This window comes from Salvelinus fontinalis, chromosome 32, assembly GCF_029448725.1.
Source record: "Salvelinus fontinalis isolate EN_2023a chromosome 32, ASM2944872v1, whole genome shotgun sequence".
NCBI classification, from domain to species: Eukaryota; Metazoa; Chordata; class Actinopteri; order Salmoniformes; family Salmonidae; genus Salvelinus; species Salvelinus fontinalis.
Genome location: NC_074696.1, coordinates 28818502 through 28846431, shown reverse-complemented (window position 1 = coordinate 28846431; position 27930 = coordinate 28818502). Strand labels below are relative to the sequence as shown.

The following is a 27930-nucleotide window of genomic DNA, read 5'->3' as shown; positions in this document are numbered from 1 at the left end:
GTGTTCATACCATTATAGATCAAAGGGTCAGATGACGTGTTCATACCATTATAGATCAAAGGGTCAGATGATGTGTTCATACCATTATAGATCAATGGTTCAGATGATGTGTTCATACCATTATAGATCAAAGGGTCAGATGATGTGTTCATACCATTATAGATCAATGGTTCAGATGAGGTGTTCCTACCATTATAGCTCAATGGTTCAGATGATGTGTTCATACCATTATAGATCAATGGTTCGTACCTCAGAATGTCACCCGTCGAAGGGCAGTGAACTGAGAGAGAGAGACAGAGAATACAGAGATAGACGGATGAAAATAGAATTTGACTGACAAGACAGTGGGAGGGAATGAATAAAGAAATCATTGACTTTCTTTGAGTCCAGTAACATCTGTGCCTGGACTCCAAACTGATATTCTTCATTCCACAATGATGAAAGGGACTATATCAGTTTGGATTCTAGGTTAGCGTCATCCATAGAGAGCTTGTTCATCCTTGATCAAACTGCATGCATCCACCAGGCTAGCTAAGCAGAAGCATGAGAGGAAAAACCGCCAACCGAAAAATTATGTTTCCCTCTGTTAACTCATTAACAGCTTTAGAATATTAAGGTCATTTGAAAACATTGTTCAACCTAATGGCCAGTGACAGAAAGTCACAACAGAAAAAAAGAACAGCACAACAGAGAGAGAAAGGAAACGCATCTAAAAGCAGCAGGGTTGGCCAGGGCAACATCGTCAAGGGAATTCTGCCACTCAGAGTTCCAAACCAAAGCATTTAAAAACAGGAAGCCAATTAAGCTAGTTCAATAATGCAGAACAAGATTCAAAGAGGCAAAATCAAAGGGATTTTTTGTTCTGAAAAACATATATAAACTCTTCAGAGCTCCACAGGGAGCCTGATGCAGTCACCTCAGCTAACCTGTCCCTCTGATCAAAATGGCAGTAAGTAAATAAACAGTAAACAGATGACATTACATAGAAAATGAAATGTTAAAAACAGTTATATTTTGAACATTCAAGAAAAACTCAAAATGTGTTCTTTGCCAGGTTAGTTTGCTCATGTCTAAATACACTGTATTGTTATAGCAGCACTTACATCTCCAGATCATTTGCAGGTTCATAAAGAAATGGAACAGACACATGCCGCACACCATCCCAGAACATTTAGCAGTTCACAAACATTTGACAAAAACTGCAATGCCAAGTACTGCATGGGGAGTGATATTCCCCGTGCAACGCTTTTTCTTTCTGTGCCATCAAAAATAAATGTCACCCTTAATGTTTCCAGCGGGACTAGATGTAAAGTGGAATATTGCTACAGAGGATTTGTGCTTGAGTCAAATGTTTACCACACTACACTCAGCGGCCAGCCACTGTTCTAGCCCAACTCATAATTGAACGCTACCAGACATGTCATAAATCAAAATAAAAAACTGTAGATAACCTGCATTGACCCGATCTACACTGAAATGCAGCATTTGATTGCTTTCTACCCTCAGCAACTAGTATGGGGTTACTGTTGGTTAAGGTTATGGGGACAGGGTAGGGAGACCTGATCCTGAACTAGGTATTAACAACAGAAAGAGTTAAGTACACAGCACAGTGCATATAAGATGTCTCAGGTGGATAAGTAACAGGAACAGTTTCTTCACTATCAAAAGTTTGACTTGAATTTTCATCAAGGAGGTACAGGTGGAGGTGGAGGTTGAGGCTGCTGGGGCTGTGGCGGTGGGTCCTGGGTTGATAGGTCCTGGGGCTGCTTGACCTGGGCACCAGAGGGTTCACCAGTAGGTTGACAACCAGTCTGTTTCTCTGTGTCTGATGCTGTGCTGCCATCTCTGCAGGGGCACCGACACTGGCATGACTCTCCCTGTCTGATGATGATGACAGGCAGACGCAGGCCTAGCTGTTGCAGAGCTGTCCCTAGAACACAAGACAGAGGGCACGTCAAATAACGGTTTTAAAAAGTCATGCATCCATAAAAATTGTACAGTGCAACAACCTCACAGATACGGTCTTGTAGGTAGCATTACAATATCTACAGCTCTGCAAATGATAATGTTTAGCGATCAAATTCATTGAAATTATCAAAATGTAGAATAATAGTGTAAAAAGCACACCTAAATACATCAGAGGTTTATATCGGTAAATATAACAAAGTAAAAGATGAATCTCAGTAAATTACCTGTGTTCCCTCCCATAGGTATTGCTGTGGTGAAATAGAGCTTCTCTTGTGTCGAGACACTGTGTTGTTGCTGAAATTCAACAGGACAAGAGAAGACAGCATGTTCAGCATATGATTAACAGAACGCCAATGCCTCGTGGCTAAAAAGAGGAAAGTTTCATTAAAACAACTGATGGTCAATGAACAGCTGGACTGGATGAGATCCAGCACGCCAGTGATTGGACAGTCCCTCTCCATAGCCTAATGAAAAGGCCAGTGATTGGACGACCCTCTCCATATTCTAATTAGCTGGCTTTACTGCACTCCAGGTTTCAATAAATCATCTAGAATAATGACACCAATAAATACGGACAACAAAAAGATCAATTCATAAAAAATGTGCCTATAAAAACATGAAGGAACGTGATATTATTAGACCAACATCTGCTAGCAAATCTAAATGTATTAGCTGTTATAATATATATACACACACACAAAAGTGTGAGGACACCCCTTCAAATTAGTGGATTCAGCTATTTCAGCCACACCCGTTGTGTGGTAGGCCACACAAGCTCACAGAACGGGACTGGTGAGTGCGGAACCGCGTAGCGCGAAAAATCATCTGTCCTCGGTTGCAACACTCACTGCCGAGTTCCAAACTCCCTCTGGAAGCAACGTCAGCACAAGAACTGTTCATCGAGAGCTTCGTGAAATGGGTTTCCATGACCGAGCTGCCGCACACAAGCCTAAGATCAACATGCGCAATGCCAAGCGTCATCTGGCTTGGTGTAAAGCTCGCCACCATTGGACTCTGGAGCAGTGGAAATGCAATCTCTGGAGTGATGAATCAAGCTTCACCATCTGGCAGTACGACAGATTAATCTAGGTTTGGCGGATGCCAGGAGAACGCTACCTGCCGCAATGCATAGTGCCAACATTTTGGTGGAGGAGGAATAATGGTCTGGGGCTGTTTTTCATGATTCGGGCCCCTTAGTTCCAGTGAAGGGAAATCTTTTTTTGATTTATTTATTTTTTATTTTTTATCCCATTTTCTCACCAATTTTCGTGGTATCCAATCGCTAGTAATTACTACCTTGTCTCATCGCTACAACTCCCGTACGGGCTCGGGAGAGACGAAGGTCGAAAGCCATGCGTCCTCCGAAGCACAACCCAACCAGCCGTACTGCTTCTTAACACAGCGCGCCTCCAACCCGGAAGCCAGCCGCACCAATGTGTCGGAGGAAACACCGTGTACCTGGCCCCCTTGGTTGGCGCGCACTGCGCCCGGCCCGCCACAGGAGTCGCTGGAGCGCAATGAGACAAGGATATCCCTACCGGCCAAACCCTCCCTACCCCGGACGACACTATGCCAATTGTGCGTCGCCCCACGGACCTCCCGGTCGCGGCCGGCTGCGACAGAGCCTGGGCGCGAACCCAGAGACTCTGGTGGCGCAGTTAGCACTGCGATGCAGTGCCCTAGACCACTGCGCCACCCGGGAGGCCCAGTGAAGGGAAATCTTAATGCTACAGCATACAGTGACATTCTAGATGATTCTGTGCTTCCAACTTTGTGGCAACAATTTGGGGAAGGCCCTTTCCTGTTTCAGCATGACAATGCCCTCGTGCACAAAGCGAGGTCCATACAGAAATGGTTTGTCGAGATCGGTGTGGAATAACTTGACTGGTCTGCACAGAGCCCTGACCTCAACCCCATCGAACACCTTTGGGATGAATAGGAAAGCCGACTGCGAGCCAGGCCTAATCGCCCAATAATCACTAATGCTCTTCTGGCTGAATGGACGCAAGTCCACGCAGCAATGTGGAAAGCCTTCCCAGAAGAGTGGAGGCTGTTATAGCAGGAAATGGTGGACCAACTCCATATTAATGCCCATGAATTTGGAATGAGATGTTCGACGAGCAGGTGACCACATAGCTTTGGTCATGTAGTGTAGCTTATAACGGGCCTAACTTGTAATAATTATAATAACGTATTAGTAACTTGTTAATGATGACTTACTAAAAGCTGTGTCTGTGTGTCCCGCTGCCTCTGGTCATTGACACTGTTAAACAGCCACTGGAGGTTCTGTGTGGACAAGGTCAGGGGCTGGAGGGTACTCTGGGCAGGGACAGTAGGAGGAGCAAAGTGCCCCAGGGAAAGGGGTGTTAGTGGGGCCTGGATGGAGGAGCTGGGGGGTGGAGGGTATGGGCCTGGTTGCGAATAGATGGAAGGCGTCTCAGCTGGCTGTAGTAGTAGGCTCTGGGTGGAGCCTGGTTGTGAATGGAGGGTGGTGGTTGGCTCTAGTAGGAGGCGCTGGGTGGAGCCTGGTTGTGAATGGAGGGTGGTGGTTGGCTCTAGTAGGAGGCGCTGGGTGGAGCCTGGTTGTGAATGGAGGGTGGTGGTTGGCTCTAGTAGGAGGCGCTGGGTGGAGCCTGGTTGTGAATGGAGGGTGGTGGTTGGCTCTAGTAGGAGGCGCTGGGTGGAGCCTGGTTGTGAATGGAGGGTGGTGGTTAGCTCTAGTCGTAGGCTCTGCTGTGGAAGGAGGCTCTGGTTGGTTGGCTGTGGTAGTAGGCTCTGATTGGAGCTAGGTTGGTAATAGACGGATGCGGCTGGCTGTTGTAATAGGCTCTGGTTGGACAGCTGTTCTGGATTCACATCATGTTGAGTTATTTCACTGATCATGGGAGAGACAGCGACAGGAACTGGACAGGGTTCACCAGGGGTGAGGACAGCGATGGGCTGGGGTACAGGACAGGGTTCACCAGGGAGAGAGTCAGAGGGGGCAGGACAGGTAGAGATAAAACAGGGTGATGCTTCTGGGAGCACCACGGTTGGAGATGGGTTCTCCAAACTACATGAGGGCGCTGCCAACGACGACACACCTGGAGAAAATAGGGGAGAGGAAATAAGGGGTTTGAAGGGCTAAACAGGAGACAAGTCATTTAGATGACAAAGCACTGGTGGTGTTCACCACAACATAGTACAGTACTCACCCTGTGTCTGGGGCTTGTCTTGAAACAGCAACTCAAACATCAGATCCAGGGCATCAGACTGCCACAGGGAAAAGACAGCAGCAGAGTAACGTTAGAAAAGCCAGCCTACAGTTGCCTTGACCAAAACGTATTCAGACCTTGAATTTTTTTTATTTTTTATTAAATTTTATCCCCTTTTCTCCCCAATTTTCGTGGTATCCAATCGCTAGTAATTACTATCTTGTCTCATCGCTACAACTCCCGTTCGGGCTCGGGAGAGACGAAGGTCGAAAGTCATGCGTCCTCCGAAGCACAACCCAACCAAGCCGCACTGCTTCTTTAACACAGCGCGCCTCCAACCCGGAAGCCAGCCGCACCAATGTGTCGGAGGAAACACCGTGCACCTGGCCCCCTTGGTTAGCGCGCACTGCGCCCAGCCCGCCACAGGAGTCGCTGGAGCGCGATGAGACAAGGAAATCCCTACCGGCCAAACCCTCCCTAACCCGGACGACGCTAGCCCAATTGTGCGTCGCCCCACGGACCTCCCGGTCGCGGCCGGCTGCGACAGAGCCTGGGGGCGAACCCAGAGACTCTGGTGACGCAGATAGCACTGCAATGCAGTGCCCTAGACCACTGCCCCACCCGGGAGGCCCCGACCTTGACTTTTTAAACATTTTGTTACATTGCAGCCTTATTCTAAAATGTATTAACTGATTTTGTTCCCTGAATTAATCTACCGACAATACTGAATAATGACAAAGCAAAAAGATTTTTTGCAAAGTCCTTAAAAATAGAAATCTGAAATACCATATTTACATACAATACCCATCAACAGTTTGGACACACCTACTCATTCAAGGGTTTTTATTTATTTTTATTTCTACTATTTTCTACATAATAATAGTAGAAGACATCAAAGCTATGAAATAACACATATGGAATCAAGTAGTAACCAAAAAAGTGTTAAACAAATCACATTATATTTTATTTTTGAGATTCTTCAAAGAAGCCAACCTTTGACTTGATCACAGCTTTGCACACTCTTAGCATTCTCTCAACCAGTTTCATGAGGAATGCTTTTCCAACAGTCTTGAAGGAGTTCCCACATATGCTGAGCACTTGTTGGCTGCTTTTCCTTCACTCTGCGGTACAACTCATCCCAAACCATCTCAATTGGGTTGAGGTTGGGTGATTGTGGAGGCCATGTTATCTGATGCAGCACTCCATCCTCTCCTTCTTGGTCAAATAGCCCTAACACAGCCTGGAGGTGTGTTGGGTCATTGTCCTGTTGAAAAACAAGTGATAGTCCCACTAAGCGCAAACTAGATGGTATGGCATATCGCTGCAGAATGCTGTGGTAGCCATGCTGGTTAAGTGTGACTTGAATTCTAAATAAATCATAGACAGTATCACCAGCAAAGCACCCGCACACCATCACACCACCTCCTCCATGCTTCACGGTGGGACCCACAAATGCGGAGATCATCCGTTCACCTACTCTGCGTCTCACAAAGACATGCAGTTGGAACCAAAAATCTCAGATTTGGACTCATCAGACCAAAGGACAGATTTCCACTGGTCTAATGACCATTGCTCATGTTTCTTGGTCCAAGCAAGTCTATTCTTCTTCTTATTGGTGTCCTTTAGTAGAAGTTTCTTTGCAGCAATTCGACCATGAAATCCTGATTCACACAGTCTCCTCTGAACAGGTGATGTTGAGATGTGTCTGGTATTTGAACTCTGAAGCATTTATTTGGGCTGTAATCTCAGGTGCAGTTAACTCTAATGAACTTATCCTCTGGGTCTTCCGTTCCTGTGGCGGTCCTCATGAGAGCAAGTTTCCTCATAGCTCTTGATGGTTTTTGCGACTGCACTTGAAGAAACTTTCAAAGTTTTTGACATTTTTCAGATTGACTTACCTTCATGTCTTTGCTTATTTGAGCTGTTCTTGCCATAATATGGACTAGGCCTTTTACCAAATAGGGCTATCTTCTGTATAGCACCTCTACCTTGTCACGACACAACGGATTGGCTCAAACACATTAAGAAGGAAAGAAATTCCACAAATTAACTTTTAACAAGGCCCACATGTTAATTGAAATGCTTTCCAGGTGACTACCTCATGAATCTGGTTGAGATAATGCCAAGTGTGTGCAAAGCTGTCATCAAGGCAAAGGGTGGCTACTTTGTAGAATCTGAAATATAAAATAAATGTTGATTTGTTTAACACTTTTTTGGTACCTACATGTGTGTTATTTCAAAGTTTTGATGTCTTCACTATTATTCTACAATGTACAAAAAAGGTACAAATAAAAACACTGGAATGAGTAGGTGTGTCCAAACTTTTGACTGGTACTGTAAATATTCAGAACCTTTGCTCCGTGACTAATAATTGAGCTCAGGTGCATGCAGTCTCCATTGATCATCCTTGAGATGTTTCTAAAACTTGATTGGAATCCACCTGTGGTAAATTCAATTTATTGCACATGATTTGGAAAGGCACACACCTGCCTATATAAGGTCCCACAGTTGACAATGCATGTAAGAGCAAAAACCAAGCCATCAGGTGGAAGTAATTGTCCGTAGAGCTCCGAGACAGGATTGTGTCAAGGCACAGATCTAGGGAAGGGTACCAACACATGTCTGCAGCATTGAAGGTCCCCAAGAAAACAGTGGCCTCCATCAGTATTAAATGGAAGAAGTTTGGAACTACCGAGACTCTTCCTAGAGCTGGCCGCCCGGCCAAACTGAGCAATCGGGGGAGAAGGGCCTTGGTCAGGAAGGTGACCAAGAACCCGAATGGTCTCTCTGACAAAGATCCTGAGTTCCTCTGTGGAGATGTGACAATCTTCCATAAGGACAACCATTTCTGCAGCACTCCACCAATCAGGCCTTTATGGTGGAGTGGGCAGACGGAAGCCACTCCTCAGTAAAAGGCACATGACAGCCCGATTGGAGTTTGCCAAAAGGCACCTAAAGACTCTCAGACCATGAGAAACAAGATTCTCTGGTCTAATTAAACAAAGATTGAACTCTTTCGCCTGAATGCCAAGTGTCACGTCTAGAGGAAACCTGTAACCATCCCTAGGGTGAAGCATAGTGGTGGCAGCATCATGCTGTTGGGATGTTTTTCAGTGGCAGGGACTGGTCAGGATCGAGAGACAGAGCAAAGTACAGAGAGATCCTTGATGAAAACCTGCTCCAGAGCACTCAGGACCTCAGACTAGGGCGAAGGTTCACCTTCCAACAGGACAACGACCCTAAGCACACAGCCAAGACAATGCAGGAGTGCCTTGGGGACAAGTCTCTCAATGTCCTTGAGTGGCCCAGCCAGAGCCCGGACTTGCACCCAATCTATCATCTTTGCAGAGACCTGAAAATAGCTGTGCAGCGACACTCCCCATCCAACCTGACAGAGCTTGAGAGGATCTGCAGAGAAGAATGAGAGAAACACCTCAAATACAGGTGTGTCAAGCTTGTAGCGTCATACCCAAGAAGACACAAGGCTGTAATCGCTGCCAAAGGTGCTTCAACAAAGTACTGAGTAAAGGGTCTGAACACTTACGTAAATGTAATATTTCCATTTTTTATTTGTAATAAATTAGCTAACATTTCTAACAACCTGTTTTTGCTTTGTCATTATGGGGATTTTTTATTTATCTTTTCATCCATTTTAGAATAAGACTGGGAAAAGTCAAGGGGTCTGAATACTTTCCGAAGGCACTGTACAGTACCTGTCTTAGTTACCATATTATATTTACATTACCATACAGTATGAACAACATTGACATGTATAGTTAGACCAGAGACATGGCTGTGGTCTCTAATAGCGTCTATATAGCCAATAGCATAGTGCTAACTGTATGCATGTTTTTAAGATATATTGAATGGTGATATTTTGATTCAGACTCAGTGTGTGATATTGAAAATGTGGAAAGAAAGAGGTACAAAATGACTTACATTATTTTCTCTGAGCTGAGAATCAGTGGAAATCAGGCTCATATCACTGAGACATGGGGAACGAGGATTCAAATCCTGTGTTTCAAAACAGGATTATTGATTGATTATAAGAGGTGATTAGAGATAACTGCAAGTTGAGAACAGATTTAAACTGGAGAAAAATAGAGCAAATGTATTGATTGTATTGATATTGGATCAGTAATAGACTTGACACATACAGTGCCTTGCAAAAGCATTTACACCCTTGGCGTTTTCCTATTTTGTTGCATTACAACCTGTAATTTAAATTGATTTTTATTTGGATTTCATGTAATGGATATACACAAAATAGTCCAAATTGGTGACGTGAAATGGAAAACAAATACCTGTTTAAAAAAATTCAAAATCCCCCCCCCCTATCTGTCCATTGGACCACTTCAAGCCGTACACTCCACAGAGCTGTGCTTTACGGAAGAGTGGCCAGAACAAAAAGCCATTGCTTCAAGAAAAGAATAAGCAAACCTGTTTGTGGTTCGCCAAAAGCATGTGGGAAACTCCCCAAACATATGGAAGAAGGTACTCTGGTCAGATGAGACTAAAATGTAGCTTTTTGGCCATCAAGGAAAACGCTATGTCTGGCGCAAACCCAACACCTCTCATCACCCCGAGAACGCCATCCCCACAGTGAAGCATGGTGGTTTCAGCATCATGCTGTGGGGAGGAATAGTTGTTTTTCCATCGGCAGGTACTGGGAAACTGGTCAGAATTTAAGGAATGATGGATGGCGCTAAATACAGGGAAATTCTTGAGGGAAACCTGTTTCAGTCTTCCAGAGATTTGAGACTGGGACAGAGGTTCACCTTCCAGCAGGACAATGACCCTAAGCATACAGCTAAAGCAACACTCGAGTGGTTTAAGGGGAAACATTTAAATGCCTTGGAATGTCCTAGTCAAAGCCCAGACCTCAATCCATTTGAGAACCCATCCAACTTGAAGGAGCTGAAGCAGTTTTGCCTTGAAGAATGGGCAAAAATCCCAGTGGCTAGATGTGCCAAGCTTACAGAGACATACTTCAAGAGACTTGCAGCTGTAATTGCTGCAAAAGGTGGCTCTACAAAGTGTTGACTTTGAGGGGGTGAATAGTTATGCACGCTGAAGTTTTCAGTTTTTGTGTCTTATTTCTTGTTTGTTTCACAATAAAAAATATTTTGCATCTTCAAAGTGGTAGGCATGTTGTGTAAATCAAATCAAATGATACAACCCCCCCCAAAAATCCATTTGAATTCCAGGTTGTAAGGCAACAAAATAGGTAAAATGCCAAGGGGGGTGAATACTTTCGCAAGCCACTGTATGAGACAGAAACAGATTAAATGTGTCATTGTCAAAGCATCATTAAGTGCCATTTTCAGTCACATGGTGGGAGGACTCACCTCTGAGAGAGAGTGGCTGTCAGTGATGTCAGCTGACGGTCCAGGGTCGTGACCTTTGATGTTGTCCCTAAGGCTGTTGGAGGAGCTTAGGGAGTTATCACCGTCTGTGTCCACCTGAAGGAGGGGTGGCTCGCCTAGGAGAAATAACACACACACACACACACATTACTTTTATTGGTCTCTCTTCCAGCCACATAATTTGAGAAATAGTCCCAGCTTGGAGATAGAAAGGTAATTGCATCCACAACTCTTAGCCTCATGGTTGAAGGTGAGAGAATATAGAAATACTGTCAGCAATATACAAGACCATGCATAATGACAAGTAACATTAATAACATGACTATGGTGACGTAGACGTTTTAGTGCCTTGAGGCCTGTGTTTTTTGGGGAAAAGGGCAAGGAGGTTCCAGCCACTAACGTTGTCTGAGAAACAGGCACGCACAGACAAGCAGTTCTGCATCTTACAGATGGAAACTTCCAGTGGGAAGCCAACCAAACAGCTGACCATGTTTCCTCAGCCTCTGAAATCAATGTGAGTTTACAGATGTCTCCATGCATTCACAGATCACATGCAATGGTTAACTAAAGAGACCCCATCTGATACTCATAGCTCCTCGAAGGGAGGAATAGTTTGTTGGGTTCTCTGGTATCAGAGGAACAGGCTAGAAAGACAAATGACAGACAGTGTTATAGTCAGAATGTAGTGTGAGAGCAAACAAGTATGTATGTGTGTGTATATTTGATCTGTGTCTATGTGTGTGTACATTTGATGGGAGAGAGAAAGAGAGAGAGAGAAAGAGAGAGAGAGAGAGAAAGAGAGAAAGAGAGAGAGAGAAAGAGAGAAAGAGAGAGAGAGAAAGAGAGAGAGAGAAAGAGAGAGAGAGAAAGAGAGAGAGAGAGAGAGAGAAAGAGAGAAAGAGAGAGAGAGAAAGAGAGAAAGAGAGAGAGAGAAAGAGAGAGAGAGAAAGAGAGAGAGAGAAAGAGAGAGAGAGAAAGAGAGAGAGAGAAAGAGAGAGAGAGAAAGAGAGAGAGAGAAAGAGAGAGAGAGAGAGAGGACAGAGAGTGAGCGAGCCAGGGCCCCAGAGGAAGCAGCAGTATTAATAGCTGTGTTCTTCACCACCAAGCTCCACCACAACAACAGCAGCAGCAATCAGACTTGGGTTCAAATAGTATTTGATTTACTACAAATACATGAGCGTTTGCTTGAGCCTGGCTGAAGCGCCAGATTGATGGGGTTTGGACTTTTGGGACTGTTTTGTGTGTGTGTGTGTGTGTGCGTGTCATTATGCAGTCAGTGTTGTCAATGGGTAGTGTCTCTACTCTACATTCCATGCCATAGCATGTATCTGCTACATTGAAGCCATCCTCTTATGTATGTGTGATCTCAGCACTCTGCTGGTTGTGGATAAATAGGCTCACCAGGATTCACTGACAGGGCGTTAGGAAAATAAATGGGCCAATAAGAATCTGGGGAGATGAGCGGTTGTAAGGCCTATCTACTGGGCTGAAATAAACTCTGATGTTTTCAACACACACACACACACACACACACATAGTAGAGGAAGCCATACTCCATTAGGAATACTCAGTAAAGCGTAGCAGGGAGGAAAGAGAAGTGCTACAACGTATTGTTGTATCTGAATCTCTGGACAAACGGTTTTCAACTCTTCCTAGTCTTATTTCAAAATAAACAGGGTTTGAGCTAAAGGAGCATGTTATGTATCCCCACTCTCTCCGCACAATTGCTGTTATACACACCTGTACCTGTGTGTCCCAGGAAGTGTGTTTGGAGATGGTCACTAGAGGTGAAAGTCTTGTAACAGCCAGGATTATCACACCTGGGGAGAAAACAACACAAAATTAGGTTATTTGTGTCCATTTATGCATTCGTGCATGCGTTCATTTGTTCATTCAACCCACTGAAAACTTGTGAGCTCACCTGAAGGGCTTCTCCTTGGAGTGTGTCCGGATGTGTTTCCTCAGGTCACTCAGGGTGGTGAAGTACTTGGTGCATCCATCTGACTCACAGTTAAACGTGTTCCCTGTGTGCAGTCTCTGGTGGGCTTTTAGCCTGCACATCAACACAATCACAACAGATGGAATTGACACAGCTGATGTTTGCAGTTCAGCACACCAACAGATAGTCACAGAGCTGTGGCTTTACTTGGGGTCAACATACCAAAGACCATTAGGATATGTTCATTAACTTTGAGGTCGGGGGGGTCAGGAGAGTGCCGAACTTATGAAACATCCCGTGACACTTCTCTTATTCCATGGCAGGAAGACTACCCTCTGATTTGATTACAATCGTTTGACTACGATTGCTTTCAGTTGACAATTTTGGTGCCAGTGGGCCTGGAAATAATCTACTAAGAAAAAATGTGGGGAGGCAAGACAGCTAGGTTGGAGTACCTGCTCTGCCTATTCAATGGTTTGGAAAACACTGGTCTAACTCTTACCTGTACAGTGTGTTGTAGGCCTTCTCACAGCCCTGTTGATCACATTCGAAGGGTTTCTCCTTGGTGTGAACGCGGACGTGGATCTTTAGACTGTAGGAGGTGAGGAAGGCCTTGTCACAGCCCAACTGGTTGCAGACAAATGTGTATTCTCCTCTGTGTCTCTTCTGGTGGGTCCGCAGGTTCCCTGCTGTGCTGTAGGTACGAGTACAGTCCTTGTATAGACACTGGTAACGCTTCACCTGCAGAACAGACAGTTTATATAACAACTCTTTGCCTATGTCGAAAAGATGGAACACCACCACATACATAAACATACGCTTAACATGTAAGAAGTGTTCATGGCAATTACCGGTACGTAACACTTGACAAGCATTACATCAAGTATGGAAAGGAATTAGCTGTATTGGTTTATATGAGAAGATTGAAGTGCACATGTATGAATGAGACCTAATTAGCTTCCCAGAAAGAGAACCAAGAGGCTGTAGAGCATAGAGAGCAGTGAAATATTCCTCTCATCTCGACATCTGCAGAGAACTTGAGATAATGACTCATTGGTTCTGGATGGGAGAGGCTGATGAGGGAAAACAGAAGCTTCAGAGCTAGTTCCCGGGATGGCCCAATTTCACCGCCCCAAACCAATCCCCTCTCCTGTCTCTTCCTCTCACTCACTGACTTCATCATAACAGTTGGCTTGTCGCCTTCACAGAACATGGTGCTGCTGCTAACCTAGCATGGTCTATTTTCTCAGTGATGATGTGACTTAATGACATCTTACTCCCTTCCATGTTCTACACTTAGAAAAAAAAGGTGCTATTCAAAACTTAAAATGGTTCTTCGGCTGTGCCCATAAGAGAACCCTTTGAATAACCCTTTTTCGTTCCTGGCAGAACCCTTTTGGGTTCCATGAAGAATCCTCTGTGCAAAAGGGTTCTATCTACATGGAACCCAAAAGGATTTTACCTGGAACCAAAAAGGGTTCTCCTATGAGGACAGCTAAAGAACATTTTTGGAACCCTTGTTTCTTAGGGGTGTGATATGTGATATGCCAAAGAGGGTCTGTCAGTTATTCACAGATTGAGAATGCACACCATATGACATCACATGTGTGAGCCTGACCAACCCGATGTAATGTTTACCCTAAGGGTTGATGCCTACACTCTCAACATGGTGTAATTTAAAAGAATACTACAAATGGGTCTGCCTAGCTATAGCCTTGCAACATCCTTCAGGACATAATGGCTGGGACATTAAGAACACCTGCTCTTTCCATGACAGACTGACCAGGTGAATCCAGGTGAAAGCTATGCTCCCTTATTGATATCACTTGTTAAATCTACTTTAAATCAGTGGAAATTAAGTGGAAAGGACAGGTTAAATAATTTTTAAGCCTTGAGACATTGATTGTGTATTTGTGGTATTCAGAGGGTGAGTAGGCAAGACAAAAAAATGTAAGTGCCTTTGAACATAGTACGGTAGTAGGTGCCAGGCACACCGGTTTGTGTCAAGAACTGCAATGCTGCTGGGGTTTTCACACTCAAGTTTCCTGTGTGTATCAAGAATGGTCTACCAACCAAAGAACATCAAAGGGGGGGGTTCAACTCAATATTAGGAATGTGTTCCTAATGTTTGGTATACTCATTCTATGTGAATGAGCAATGGCGCCTCTCCTCCTCACAACCAGGATACCAGCAGTGTGTTTTCCGGACAACATGTCCAAATAAAAACAGAACATGCTCAGATATCAAAACAGGCATGTGTGCAATTTTTGTTTAATGCACCATAAAAGACAGAACAAAATTACAACAATTATTATGGTTAAACTCAAATACAGTAATTGATTTAAATATATATATATATATATATATATATATATATATATATATATAATTGAGAAATTATACAAATGGCACAATCCTTGTAAATAATATCATAAATAGGACTGGTGGAATTATGTCACACAAACAATTAACAAAAATATATGGAAATTTTTGCTCTATCCAAAATTACAACCAACTGATTGCAGCATTACCGCAAAAATGGAGGAGGCAAGTAGAAAGGGGAGAAGGTAAGGAACTTGTCTGTCAGCCCTGCATTAAAGACCAAAATTGTTTAAAGACAATTGTGATGAATAAAAAAAGTATACCAGTTTCATTTTTAAGGACCAAAAAAATGACAACTGTGCCATATAGATTGGAAAAGAGTTGGGAAAAGATTTCCGATGCACCGATTCCATGGCACATTGTTTATGAACTGATACACAAAACACCGGATTCAAAAGGTCAATTTCTTCCAATTAAAATTATAATACAAAATTCTTGCAACCAATATAATGTTATATACAGTGCATTCGGAAAGTATTCAGATCCCTTGACCTTTTCCAAATTTTGTTACGTTACAGCCTTATTCTAAAATTGACATAATTGTCTAAGCACACTACCCTATAATGACAAAGGAAAAACTGGTTTTTAGAACATTTTGCACATTTATAAAATAAAAACACAGAAATATTACATTTACATACGTATTCAGACCCTGTACTCAGTACTTTGTTGAAGCACCTTAGGCAGCGATTACAGCCTCGAGTCTTCTTGGGTATGACGCAAGAAGCTTGGCACACCTGTATTTGGGGAGTTTCTCCCATTCTTCTCTGCAGATCCTCTCAAGCTCTGTCAGGTTGGATGGGGAGCGTCGCTGCACAGCTATTTTCAGGTCTCTCCATAGATGTTCGATTGTGTTCAAGTCCGGGCTCTGGCTAGGGCACTCAAGGACATTGAGAGACTTGTCCCCAAGCCACTCCTGCATTGTCTTCGCTAAGTGCTTAGGGTCGTTGTCCTGTTGGAAGGTGAACCTTCGCCCCAGTCTGAGGTCCTGAGCACTCTGGAGTAGGTATTTATCAAGGATCTCTGTACTTTGCTCCGTTCATCTTTCCCTCGATCCTGACCAGTATCCCTGCTGCTGAAAAACATCCCCACAGCAGGACGCTGCCACCACCATGCTTCACCGTAGGAATGGTGCCAGGTTTCCTCCAAACGCGACACTGGGCATAGAAGCCAAAGAGTTCAATCTTAGTTTCATCAGACCAGATAATCTTGTTTCTCGTGGTCTGAGAGTCTTTAGGTGACTTTTGGCAAACTCCAAGCGGGCTGTCATGTGCCTTTTACTGAGAAGTGGCTTCCATATGGCCACGCTACCATAAAGGCCTGATTGGTGGAGTGCTGCAGAAATGGTTGTCCTTCTGGAAGGTTCTCCCATCTCCGCAGAGGAACTCAGGATCTTTGTCAGAGAGACCATTCGGGTTCTTGGTCATCCCTCTGACCAAGGCCCTTTTCCCCGATTGCTCAGTTTGGCTGGGCAGCAAGTTCTAGGAAGAGTCTTGGTGGTTCCAAACTTCTTCCATTTAAGAATGATGCCACTGTTCTTGGGGACCTTCAATGCTACAGCAATTTGTTGGTACCGTTCCCCAGATCTGTGCCTCGACACAATCCTGTCTCGGAGCTCTATGGACAATTCCTTCGACCTCATGGCTTGGTTTTTGCTCTTACATGCACTGTCAACTGTGGGACCTTATATGTCCAATGAATTTAATTGACCATAGGTGGACTCCAATCAAGTTGTAGAAACATCTCAAGGATGATCAATGGAAACAGGATGCAACTGAGCTCAATTTCTAGTCTCGTAGCAAAGGGTGTGAATACTTATGTAAATAAAGTATTTAAAAAAAAATATATATATAAATTTGCTAAACTTTCTAAAAACCTGTTTTTTCTTTGTCATTATGGGGTATTGTGTATAGATTGATGAGGGAAAAAAGTATTTAATACGTTTTCGAATAAAGCTGTGATGTAACAAAATGTAGAAAAAGTCAAGGGGTCTGAATACTTTCCCAACGCATTGTATATGGGGGATACAACCATCCCAACTCGGCAGATTTAGCTGCAAAAAGACAATCATTATATCACTTGTTTTGGTACTGCCCATATGTAGCTTGTTTTTGGTCGCAGGCATAGTATGTAGTTTGGGGGTGGGGGTGCTGCTTATATTTTTTATTCTTATTTTGTAATTGTATTTTCAAGGGGGGTGCTGAAAAAATATTTTTCCCAGTGCTACAGATGCTACATCGGTCCACTAATACAGCCCTATTAAAGTGGAACTAACAGAATTTTAGCAACTTGAAATCTTATTCAAATCTGTTCATATACTCCCCCGGAAGAATGACACCTTTTAAACATTAATCAAGCACTTAGATATGGTGATTTTCACAAATTCTTAGAATGTTTGGGAATTACGTATACTAACGCATTTGTGAAAATTCTACAGCAATATAGAGCGGGAAAGTGGCCGTGCATTTGGACAATTAATAGACACAGTAGTAAATGAAACCTAATAAAAACATATGTCTTGTCCAAGACCGGAGTCTACGCAGACCGGTGCGCCATAGCCAATCCGAGCTACAGTACGCCTTTATGTAAACAAGCCATTTGCCACACACTGGACTGTGTGTTTATAGGCAGTTGAAACAGCACAACTTTAAATCATTAGAACGCATTGGCCAAAAGCCACAAAATACACCTAAATGGATATCTGCAGATACAGTACCTGTCAAAAGTTTGGGCACACCAACTCATTCAAGGGTTTTTCTTTACTTTCACTATTTTCTACACTGTATAATATTAGTGAAAACATCACAACTATAAAAAAAACACACATGGAATCATGTAGTAGCCAAAAAAAAGTGTTAAACAAATCAAAATATATTTATATTTCACATTCTTCTAAAATAGCCACCCTTTGCCTTGACAGCTTTGCACACTCTTGGCATTCTCTCAACCAGCATCATGGAATGCATTTCAATTAACAGGTGTGCCTTGTTAAAAGTTAATTTGTGGAATTTCTTTCCTTCTTAATGTGTTTGAGGCAATCAGTTGTGTTGTGACAAGGTAGGGTTGGTATACAGAAGATAGCCCTATTTGGTAAAAGACCCAGTCCATATTATGGCAAGAACAGCTCAAATAAACATAGAGAAATGACAGTCCATCATTATTTTAAGACCTGAAAGTCAGTCAATACGGAACATTTCAAGAACTTTGAACGTTTTCTTCAAGTGCAGTCGCGAAAAACATCAAGTGCTATGATGAAACTGGCTCTCATGAGGACCGCCACAGGAAAAGAAGATAAGTTCATTCGAGTTACCAGCCTCAAATTGCAGCCCAAATAAAGGCTTCAGAGTTCAAGTAACAGACACATCTCAACATCAACTGTTCAGAAGAGACAGTGTGAATTTTATTTATTTATTTCACCTATATTTAACCAGGTAGGCCAGTTGAGAACAAGTTCTCAATTATAACTGCGACCTGGCCAAGATAAAGCAAAGCAGTGCGACAAAAACAACAGAGTTACAAACAAACGTAGTCAATAACACAATACAAAAAATATATGTAAAGTGTGTGCAAATGTAGAAGAGTAGGGAGGTAAGGCAATAAATAGGCCATAGAGGCGAAATAATTACAATTTAGCATTAACACTGGAGTGATAGATGTGAATCAGTCCTTCATGGTCGAATTGTTGCAAAGAAACAACAACTAAAGGACACCAATAATAAGAAGAGACTTGCTTGGGCCAAGAAACACGAGCAATGGACATTAGACTGACGGAAATCTGTCCTTTGGTCTGATGAGTCCAAATTTGAGATTTTTGGTTCCAACCGCCAGGTTTTTGTGAGACGCAGAGTAGGTGAACGGAATCTCTGCATGTGTGGCTCCCACCATGAAGCATGGAGAAGGTGTGATGGTGTGGGGGTGCTTTGCTGGTGACACTGTCTGTAATTTATTTAGAATTCAAGGCACACTTAACCAGCATGGCCACCCCAGCATTCTGCAGCGATACGCTATCCCATCTGGTTCACGCTTAGTGGGACTATCATTTGTTTTTCAACAGGACAATGACCCGTCACACCTCCAGGCTTTGTAAGGGCTATTTGACCAAGGAGAGAGATGGAGTGCTGCATCAGATGACCTGGCCTCCTGTTATGGGAATTTGATGAATAATGACTAAATGATATATACATTTAACGTAGAATTATAACTAACAGAATTATATCCTGTCTGATGAATCATGTTTGTCCATAAGAAAGAGGGACTGTTGGTAGGCAAGGAACTGTGGCAGACAACTTGTGACCCCTGTGAAACTGATAACAGCGATGGAAGTCTCCCCACCCAGGGAGGGGAAAGACCTTGGGCTTGTAGTAGATTGTATAACAGGTGGCGGACAATGTATGAGAAGAAAACTTGTGAACTATGTTGCCATTGTATCTGAGAAGAGGAGGGACGTTTATGATGAAATGTGAGGTATATAAACCAATGTACCGGAAATGATAGGGAGAACGTTCCCGTAAATAAACATTTGACTATTGTAGACTGGGCCTCTGTCTGTTATTATATCTATCAGTATCCTACAAATCCTGATATAGCAGACTGAGTAATTTAATTTAATTGGTTAAAGAACATGAAAACTTAATTATCCTAACACCTCCACAATCACCCGACCTCAACCCAATTAAGATGGTTTGGGATGAGTTGGACCGCAGAGTGACGGAAAAGTAGCCAACAAGTGCTTAGCATATGTGGGAACTCCTTCAAGACTGTTGGAAAAGCATTCCAGGTGAAGCTGGTTGAGAGAATGCCAAGAGCGTGCAAAGCTGTCATCAAGGCAAAGGGTGGCTACTTTGATAAATCTAAAATATATTTAGATTTGTTTTACCCTTTTTTGGTTAATACATGATTCCATGTGTGTTGTTTCATAGTTTTGATGTCTTCACTATTATTCTACAAGAAAAACCCTTGAATGAGAAGGTGTCCAAACTTTTGACTGGTACTGTAGCTAACTGGCTAAAGTTGGCTAGCTTATTAGATAGCCATTTCCAAAAATAAATGAGAGCACCTCACTGACCATTTTACTCGCCGTAGCAGAGCTGGTTAGGCTCATTCGTGACTAACTATTACTTTTTTTGCCTACAGTGTACTGACACCGTTCATATCTAGCGGGTGTTGCGCCTTCGTAAATTCATCAGTTATTCTACGCTCTGGCACACTCAGACGAGAGTGCTTTGAAATCGGAGTAGATAACCAGAGTGAATTTGCGAAAGCAAGAGATATGCTAACTGGATAACAGTTGTTCAAGTTCTTGCTTGCTAACCAAATGACACCTGCATCTCTAGCTGTGTATAGCCAGCGTAAAATGATATGAGTGGAAAAAGTCAGTCACTCACCCACTACTCCAATTACATTACATGACATCCTCCTAGCAGCTAGCTATCTAGCTAACGTTAGCCTCCATGTTTTTAGCTGACTACATAAATAGATACGCTAGCCTATTAGCCATGTTATGACTGACAATAAAATGCAATAAAATGCAAATTAATTACTTAAAAATTATACAATGTGATTTTCTGGATTTTTGTTTTAGATTCTGTCTCTCACAGTTGAAGTGTACCTATGATAAAAATGACAGACCTCTACATGCTTTGTAAGTAGGAAAACCTGCAAAATCGGCAGTGTATCAAATACTTGTTCTCCCCACTGTATATAGTATGTATAAGCTGGAAGTAGAAGTCTAAGCATTGTTGTCCATTAGTTTACTCTAATTAGGGGAGGGGTGGTAGGTTTAGGGGAAAATAACAAAGGAGGAAAATATATTTAAAATAATATACATATATTTAAAAATCTATATAAATAAAAAATTATATATGGGGGATTGGAAATTATGCATTGATAGATTGTGGCTTCTATCTACAATATTAAAGCTGATCTACCCCATAATTATATATTTTTAAACTGTCTTATGTGACCAACTGGGGTTGAAACGGGTTAGCCCGCTGAGCCAAAGCCTTGGCATTAGCTCAAGGAGCTAACACAAGTCTTCAGGTCTTTGGATATAAAGGCTTACCTCGCTGTGGTGGGTATCTGGGCACTCAGAGTGTAGTGTGATGGTGGCCCCCTGGATGTGCCGGGGCATGGGTGTGGAACCAGGGTTGATGGTGAACTGGATCTGGTCCTGGGAGATGGTGTGGTGGATGTACCCCTGTGACATGGCCTCCCAGTGGTCTTCCAGACCTCCACGGTCCTCCGTCTCAAATCCCTCGTCTAGATATATCATCAGGTCTTCTTCTTCCTCTTTATTGTCAGTTGTAGAACCCACAGGGTCTTGCTCAATCATCACGGTGGTTCTGTCGTACACTGTGTCCAGACTGTGCACACCAGAGTCCAGTGGAGAGGGCAGCAGTAACCTGTCCCATTGGTCCCAGTTGACAGTAACCATCTTTCTGGACACATTGTCCTCTTCAACCTCCCGACTTGTCTTGTCCACCTCTTCCTCAAAGAGCATGGTCTCATTGGATTGGACATTCATCCTCATGCATGGTAACAAAGGTGCACACACACTAACTGGTTTGCCACTGAAAGGAGAGAGGAAGAGAGGGGAGAAAATGTATCAATCAGTTGAGGCTCCTCAGTTAATTTCCTAAAAATACCAATTGTAAAACATTTAAAAAGTTATCATTTTCAGATAAAACTATACTAAATATATTCACATCACCAAATAACAGTTTAAAACACACCATTTTGCAAAAAAGCCTACAGTAGCCTCAACAGCACTCTGTAGGGTCGCACCATGGTGTAGCTGGAGGACAGCAAGCTTCCGTCCTCCTCTGGATACACTAACTTCAATACAAAACCTAGGAGGCTCATGGTTCTCACCCCCTTCCATACACTTAGACAGTAATTATACAACTTCCAGAGGACGTTCTCCAAAGTATCAAAGCTCTTGCAGCTCTGATGCAACTGACATGTTGTCCACTCAAAGGATCAGATAATTATTCTAGTACTGAAAGCATAAACTACAGCTAGCACTGCAGTGCATAACATGTGGTGAGTAGTTGACTCAAAAAGAGAGAAAGACAATAGTTATACAGTTTTGAACAAATAAATGTATTCCCAAATGAAGAAGCAAGAGAGAAAGATAATAATATTTTTTCACTTTCAGTTTTACTGCTAGCAAATGCAGCTAGCTAGTTTAACCTACTCAAACACCCTGCTCAAACAGAGGGATGCTATGTTTTCAATGTTGGCTACAACATTGGAACTCTTCCAAGTCAAGGTATTGTGGCAGATGGCAGGGAGAGGTGAGGGGGGTGGTGATTGAAGGAAGATATCTTGCAGCCCGATGACTCCATCCCCGAGCCTTATATGGACTTCTTGCCCCAACGAGGCAAGCCGGTGGATCATTAAGCCATTGAGAGCTTGGGGATAAAAGAAGCGGGCTGCACAAAGAGGGAGAGTGCTGAGAGGGAAACGTGTGTTATGGAGAGTGTGAGAAGCGGAAGAATTCTCCTGTACGATTACCTGTTGCGAACTGGTTGCTGGATCCCCCCGTGTGCAAATATCCCTAATAAATTCCCCATTTGCATTCTTGTTGTGCTCCCTGTACGTGTTTGGTTATTGAACTTGGTGATGTGGAAACCTTACACACTTGAGCGTGCTACAGTATGCTTTAGGTCTTCTTAATCTATTGCCACCGGGGCCCGCCGGTGTAAGTGTTGTGTTGGCTCCCGAGTGACGCAGCGGTCTAAGGCACTGCATCTCAGTGCTAGAGGCGTCACTACAGACACCCTGGTTCGATTCCAGGCTGTATCACAACCGGCCACGATTGGGCGGCGCACAATTGGCCCAGTGTCGTCTGGGTTTGGCCGGGGTAGGCCGTCATTGTAAATAAGAATTTGTTCTTAACCGACTTGCCTAGTTAAATAAAGGTTCAAATATATATCTTTTTTTAAAGTGATAAACTGCTTAATGACTAATGCATGATTATAGCAGGTTTACTAACGCATTAGTTCTATTAGCTATGTTGACTATGACATTACTTTAGCTAATATGGTGACTATGTAGGCTGTTGTGTTGTGCATTGATGTCCAAAAGCGAAGGGGAAAGGTCAGAGGGGAGTGCAGAGATGCGAGAAGGAATACAATGTGGCTGCTATGAAAGTGAACCGTGAATACGCGTGATTCATTCAGACGATTTTGTTGAAAAATATTTCTTAAACGGAAGCAAATGGAACAGGGATAAACATACCAGAATTTGTCCCCCCCAAAAAATAACTTGTTTGCAACTGTTGGGCTAATGATTACACCCTAGATCGCTAGATGCAGGCGTTATTGAATGTGTCACTGTCTGTACATTCGTCACTGTCAGTCTCCTCATAATTCTCTCTCCACCTGTGTGCACCTACCATGTAAACTTTCATTCATAGGCTAGGTTGTAGCAACCTCATGATGTGTATAGGGAAAACTGGAGAATCGTGTAGTAGCCTAAACCTATCGATGTTACACTGAACTGGGTGAATGGAATATGAATGACAGTCGTCCGATGTGCTGTAATAGAAATAAGGCCATGCTCATGAAAAGTAAAATCGTCCTCCCTCATCTTAAACAGCACAGACCGCCACTGGTTTCAAGTAACAGTAACCCATCATGAGAAATACATACGCATTATTTTTGGACATAAAAATTAGAAACATACTATTGGTTAAACGTACTTTTGGTTAAATAGTTTGAAACCACAGTAGCCTAATACAAAGTCAACGACATTCTTGGCATTCCTCGGTGAGCTCTAGCTATCATCAAAACTATTTGACTTGTTGCTAACGTTACTAGCACTCACTCAGCAGACGCAACACATACATTTTGCCATGTTTCAATAACAATTCCAAACTACTCACCGTTTTGAAAGTTCACCACGTAAATGCAGTCAAGAACAACTACAAGGTCATCAAAGTATTTATAAAATGTCTTCCGCTTTGTTTACCCGGACTCAATCACCAATTCCTCCGTTGTTACAATGTTGCAACATCGTAGTTACCCTAGCAGCCTACTTATCCAGCTTCCTCTTTCCGCCCAGAATTAACTCACTCAACCGTGAAATAAACTACAGGTAACTGCCAAAATAAAGGAAACACCAACATGGGCCACCACGAGCCAGAACGCTTTAAGGCACCCTGGCATAGATTCTACAAGTGCTTGGAACTCTATTGGAGGGATGCGGCACCATTCTTCCACGAGCAAATCCATAACTTGGTGTTTTGTTGATGGTGGTGGAAACCCCTGTCTCAGGATCTGGTGACTGAGATGGCCATGGCAATTGGTTTACGTCGTTTTTATGCTCATCAAACCATTCATTGACCACTTGTGCCCCGTGGATGGGTGCATTGTCACCCTATAGCCGGCGGCATAGCCATGGTAGCCAAAATAATTGCCTGCCTAGCAATTTATACATGACCCTAAGCATGATGGGATGTGAATTGCTTAATTAACTCACGAACCACAACGGTGTGGAAGCACCTGGTTTCAATATACTTTGTATCCCTCATTTACTCAAGTGTTTCTATTATTCTGGCAGTTACCTGTAAAGCCATAGCTCTGGGATAGAAGTGTGCTACAGCGCCATCTTGTGAATATTCATAATTTCTGACCACTACTCTAACAGGCTTTTAAAGGTTTAGCCAAAGCTACACTGCACACCATCTGAAATACCTATTTTTGTAAACCTGACAGTGATATAACCCTGATTAAATACGTAGAAATATAAGGATCAACATAGTTGAGGTATGAGTTTAATTGTCTGAGTAGAAATAATTGTTTACAGTAGTTGGTTAGCTGTAGGCCTGCGTATCCCCTGGCAGTAACCCCCACAGAAGAACAGCCCACTCAAACCCATGACCCCCCCCCCTTCCCCCATAAAGCTGGGAAAAACACATGTTTTATTTTCACAATACCTAATATTCACAGGTCAAGAAAACATTAAAGAACGAATGACAACAATCAAGCAATGGATCAGACAAACCTGAAATATGCATTTAGTTGTAAAGTCGATCTATACTAAACCATCTGTATTGGAAAGTGATTCTAATGTCACAGGAAGGCTAGTAGATTAACGAGTAGACTGCCCAGTAGAGTTACACTCGGGGCCAGGAGGGAGAGACTCTCCAGGCCAAAGCAGGCAGAGTTGACAGGCATGTTGAGGGAACCGTCAAGTCTGAGACAGGAGATAGACCAGGCCTCACAGCACTCCTGGTGGCATTGGTACAAGTTAAAGGGAGAGCACTTAGTACTCTGTCTGCAGTCTCTGGAGCATCCAGCACGCCACACCACCATTGTGTGTAGATTGCTGAGGAAAATGTTCCATTTAATCAATTTTAGAACAAGGCTGTAATGTAACAAAATGTGGAAAAAGTCAAGGGATCTGAATACTTCCCTATCATTTCATTTAAACATGCCTACCACTTTGAAGATGCAAAATATTTTTTGGGGTGAAACAAACAAGAAATAAGACAAAAAAAACTAAACTATTCACCCCCCAAAGTAAATACTTTGTAGAGCCACCTTTTGCAGCAATTACAGCTGCAAGTCTCTTGGAGTATGTCGCTATAAGCTTGGCACATCTAGTCATTGGGATTTTTACCCATTCTTCAATGCAAAACTGCTCCAGCTCCTTCAAGTTGGATGGGTTCCGCTGGTGTACAGCAATCTTTAAGTCATACCACACATTCTCAATTGGTTTGAGGTCTGGGCTTTGACTAGGCCATTCCAAGATATTTAAAAATGTTTCCCCTTAAACCACTAGAATGTTGCTTTAGCAGTATGCTTAGGGTCATTGTCCTGCTGGAAGGTGAACCTCTGTCCCAGTCTCAAAACTCTGGAAGACAAACAGGTTTCCCTCAATTTAGCGCCATCCATCATTCCTTCAATTCTGAACAGTTTCCCAGTCCCTGCTGATGAAAAACATCCGCACAGCATGAAGCTGCCACCACCATGCTTCACTGTGGGGATGGCATTCTCGGGGTGATGAGAGATGTTGGGTTTGCGCCAGACATAGCGTTTTCCTTGATGGCCAAAAAGCTCAATTTTAGTCTCATCTGACAAGAGTACCTTCTTCCATATGTTTGGGGAGTCTCCAATGTGCCTTTTGGCAAACACCAAGCGTGTTTGCTTATTCTTTTCTTTAAGCAATGGCTTTTTCTCTGGCCACAATTCCGTAATTCCCAGCTCTGTAAAGTGTACGGCTTAAAGTGGTCCTATGGACAGATACTCCAATCTCCGCTGTGGAGCTTTGCAGCTCCTTCAGGGTTATCTTTGGTCTCTTTGTTGCCTCTGATTAATGCCCTCCTTGCCTGGTCTGAGTTTTGGTGGGTGGCCCTCTCTTGGCAGGTTTTCTATGGTGCCATATTCTTTCCATTTTTGAATAATTGGATTGAATGGTGCTCCACGGGATGTTCAAAGTTTCTGATATTTTTTTAGAACCCAACCCTGATCTGTACTTCTCTTTTTTTATCCCTTTTTTTCTCCCCAATTTCGTGGTATCCAATTGGTAGTATTTAGTCTTGTCTCGTCGCTGAAACTCCCGCACGGACTCGGGAAAGGCAAAGGTTGAGAGCCATGCGTCCTCCGAAACACAACCCAAACAAGCCGCACTGCTTCTTGACACAGCGCGCATCCAACCCGGAATCCAGGTGCACCAATGTGTCGGAGGAAACACCGTACACCTGGCAACCTGGTCAGCGTGCACTGCGCACGGCCCGCCACAGGAGTCGCTAGTGTGCGATGAGACAAGGATATAATTTGCAACTGCGACCTGGCCAAGATAAAGCAAAGCAGTTCGACACAAACAACAACAAAGAGTTACACATGGAATAAACAAACATACAGTCAATAATACAGTAGAAAAAGTCTATACAGTGTGTACAAATGAGGTAGGATAAGGGAGGTAAGGCAATAAATAGGCCATGGTTGCGAAGTAATTGCAATATAGCAAGTAAACACTGGAATGGTAGATGTGCAGAAGATGACTGTGCAAGTAACGATACTGGGGTGCATAGGAGCACGATAAATAAATAAATACAGTATGGGGATGAGGTAGTTGGATGGGCTATTTACAGATGGGCTATGTACAGGTGCAGTGATCTGTGAGCTTCTCTGACAGCTGGTGCTTAAAGCTAGTGAGGGAGATATGAGTCTCTGACCTGACCTGACCTGTTTGTAGAGCTCCTTGGTCTTCATGGTGCCGCTTGCTTGGTGGTGCACCTTGCTTAGTGGTTTTGCAGAATCTGGGGCCTTTCAGAACAGGTGTATATATACTGATATCATGTGACCGATCATGTGACACTTAGATTGCACACAGGTGGACTTTATTTAACTAACTATGTGACTTCTGAAGGTAATTGGTTGCACCAGATCTTATTTAGGGGATTCATAGCAAAGGGGTGAATAATTTTTTAAATTATTTTGAAACAAGTAATTTGGACTGTTTTGTGTCTGTCCATTAGAGGTCGACCATTATGATTTTTCAACGCAGATACCGATTATTGGGACCCAAAAAAAAGCCGCTACCGATTAATCGGCCGATTTAAAAAATTAAAAAAAGTATTTGTAATAATGACAATTACAACAATACTGAATGAATCATCAATAAAATCAATTTAGCCTCAAATAAATAATGAAACATGTTAAATTTGGTTTAAATAATGCAAAAACAAAGTGTTGGAGAAGAAAGTAAAAGTGCAATATGTGCTTTAAGAAGTTTTAGGTTGTAGTTGTTATAGTAATTATAGGACTATTTCTCTCTATACGATTTGTATTTCATATACCTTTGACTATTGGATGTTCTTATAGGCACTTTAGTATTGCCAGTGTAACAGTATAGCTTCCATCCCTCTCCTCGCTGCTACCTGGGCTCGAACCAGGAACACATCGACAACAGCCACCCTCGAAGCAGCGTTGCCCATGCAGAACAAGGGAAACAATCACTCCAAGTCTCAGAGCGAGTGACGTTTGAAACGCTATTAGCCCGCACCCCACTAACTAGCTAGCCATTTCACATCGTTACACCAGCCTAATCTCGGGAGTTGATAGGCTTGAAG

General features: G+C 43.0%; 1 protein-coding gene across 3 annotated transcripts; it reads right to left on the bottom strand.

The window, feature by feature from the left end:
* Positions 1-309: 309 nt before the first annotated feature.
* LOC129831035 (metal regulatory transcription factor 1-like) lies at positions 310-23952 on the bottom strand. 3 transcript variants are annotated; one of them, XM_055894025.1, is made up of 11 exons: positions 23737-23952; positions 20911-21418; positions 12970-13208; positions 12450-12581; positions 12275-12348; positions 10511-10644; positions 9102-9176; positions 5163-5220; positions 4189-5051; positions 2193-2262; positions 310-1930 (listed from the first exon to the last, which is right to left on the bottom strand). In XM_055894025.1, exons 2-11 carry the CDS (start codon positions 21376-21378, stop codon positions 1686-1688), a joined length of 2358 nt encoding a protein of 785 aa, XP_055750000.1. In that variant the 5' UTR covers positions 21379-21418; positions 23737-23952; the 3' UTR covers positions 310-1685. The 3 variants fall into 3 exon arrangements, with proteins under 3 accessions (XP_055750000.1, XP_055749999.1, XP_055750001.1); XM_055894024.1 differs by having other exon boundaries at positions 12269-12348; positions 23737-23941; XM_055894026.1 differs by lacking the exon at positions 9102-9176 and having other exon boundaries at positions 12269-12348; positions 23737-23950.
* Positions 23953-27930: the final 3978 nt, after the last annotated feature.

What these genes read in the sequence shown, in the direction of transcription:
- LOC129831035 (XM_055894024.1), bottom strand. Translation starts at nt 21,378, where the DNA reads ATGAGGATGAATGTCCAATCCAATGAGACCATGCTCTTTGAGGAAGAG. An exon ending in CTCAGCTCAGAGAAAATAAT is followed by an intron (nt 5,221 to 9,101) that starts GTAAGTCATTTT and finishes TCCCTGTGGCAG; the next exon opens with TCTGATGCCCTGGATCTGAT. An exon ending in AGACAAGCCCCAGACACAGG is followed by an intron (nt 5,052 to 5,162) that starts GTGAGTACTGTA and finishes TATTTTCTCCAG; the next exon opens with GTGTGTCGTCGTTGGCAGCG.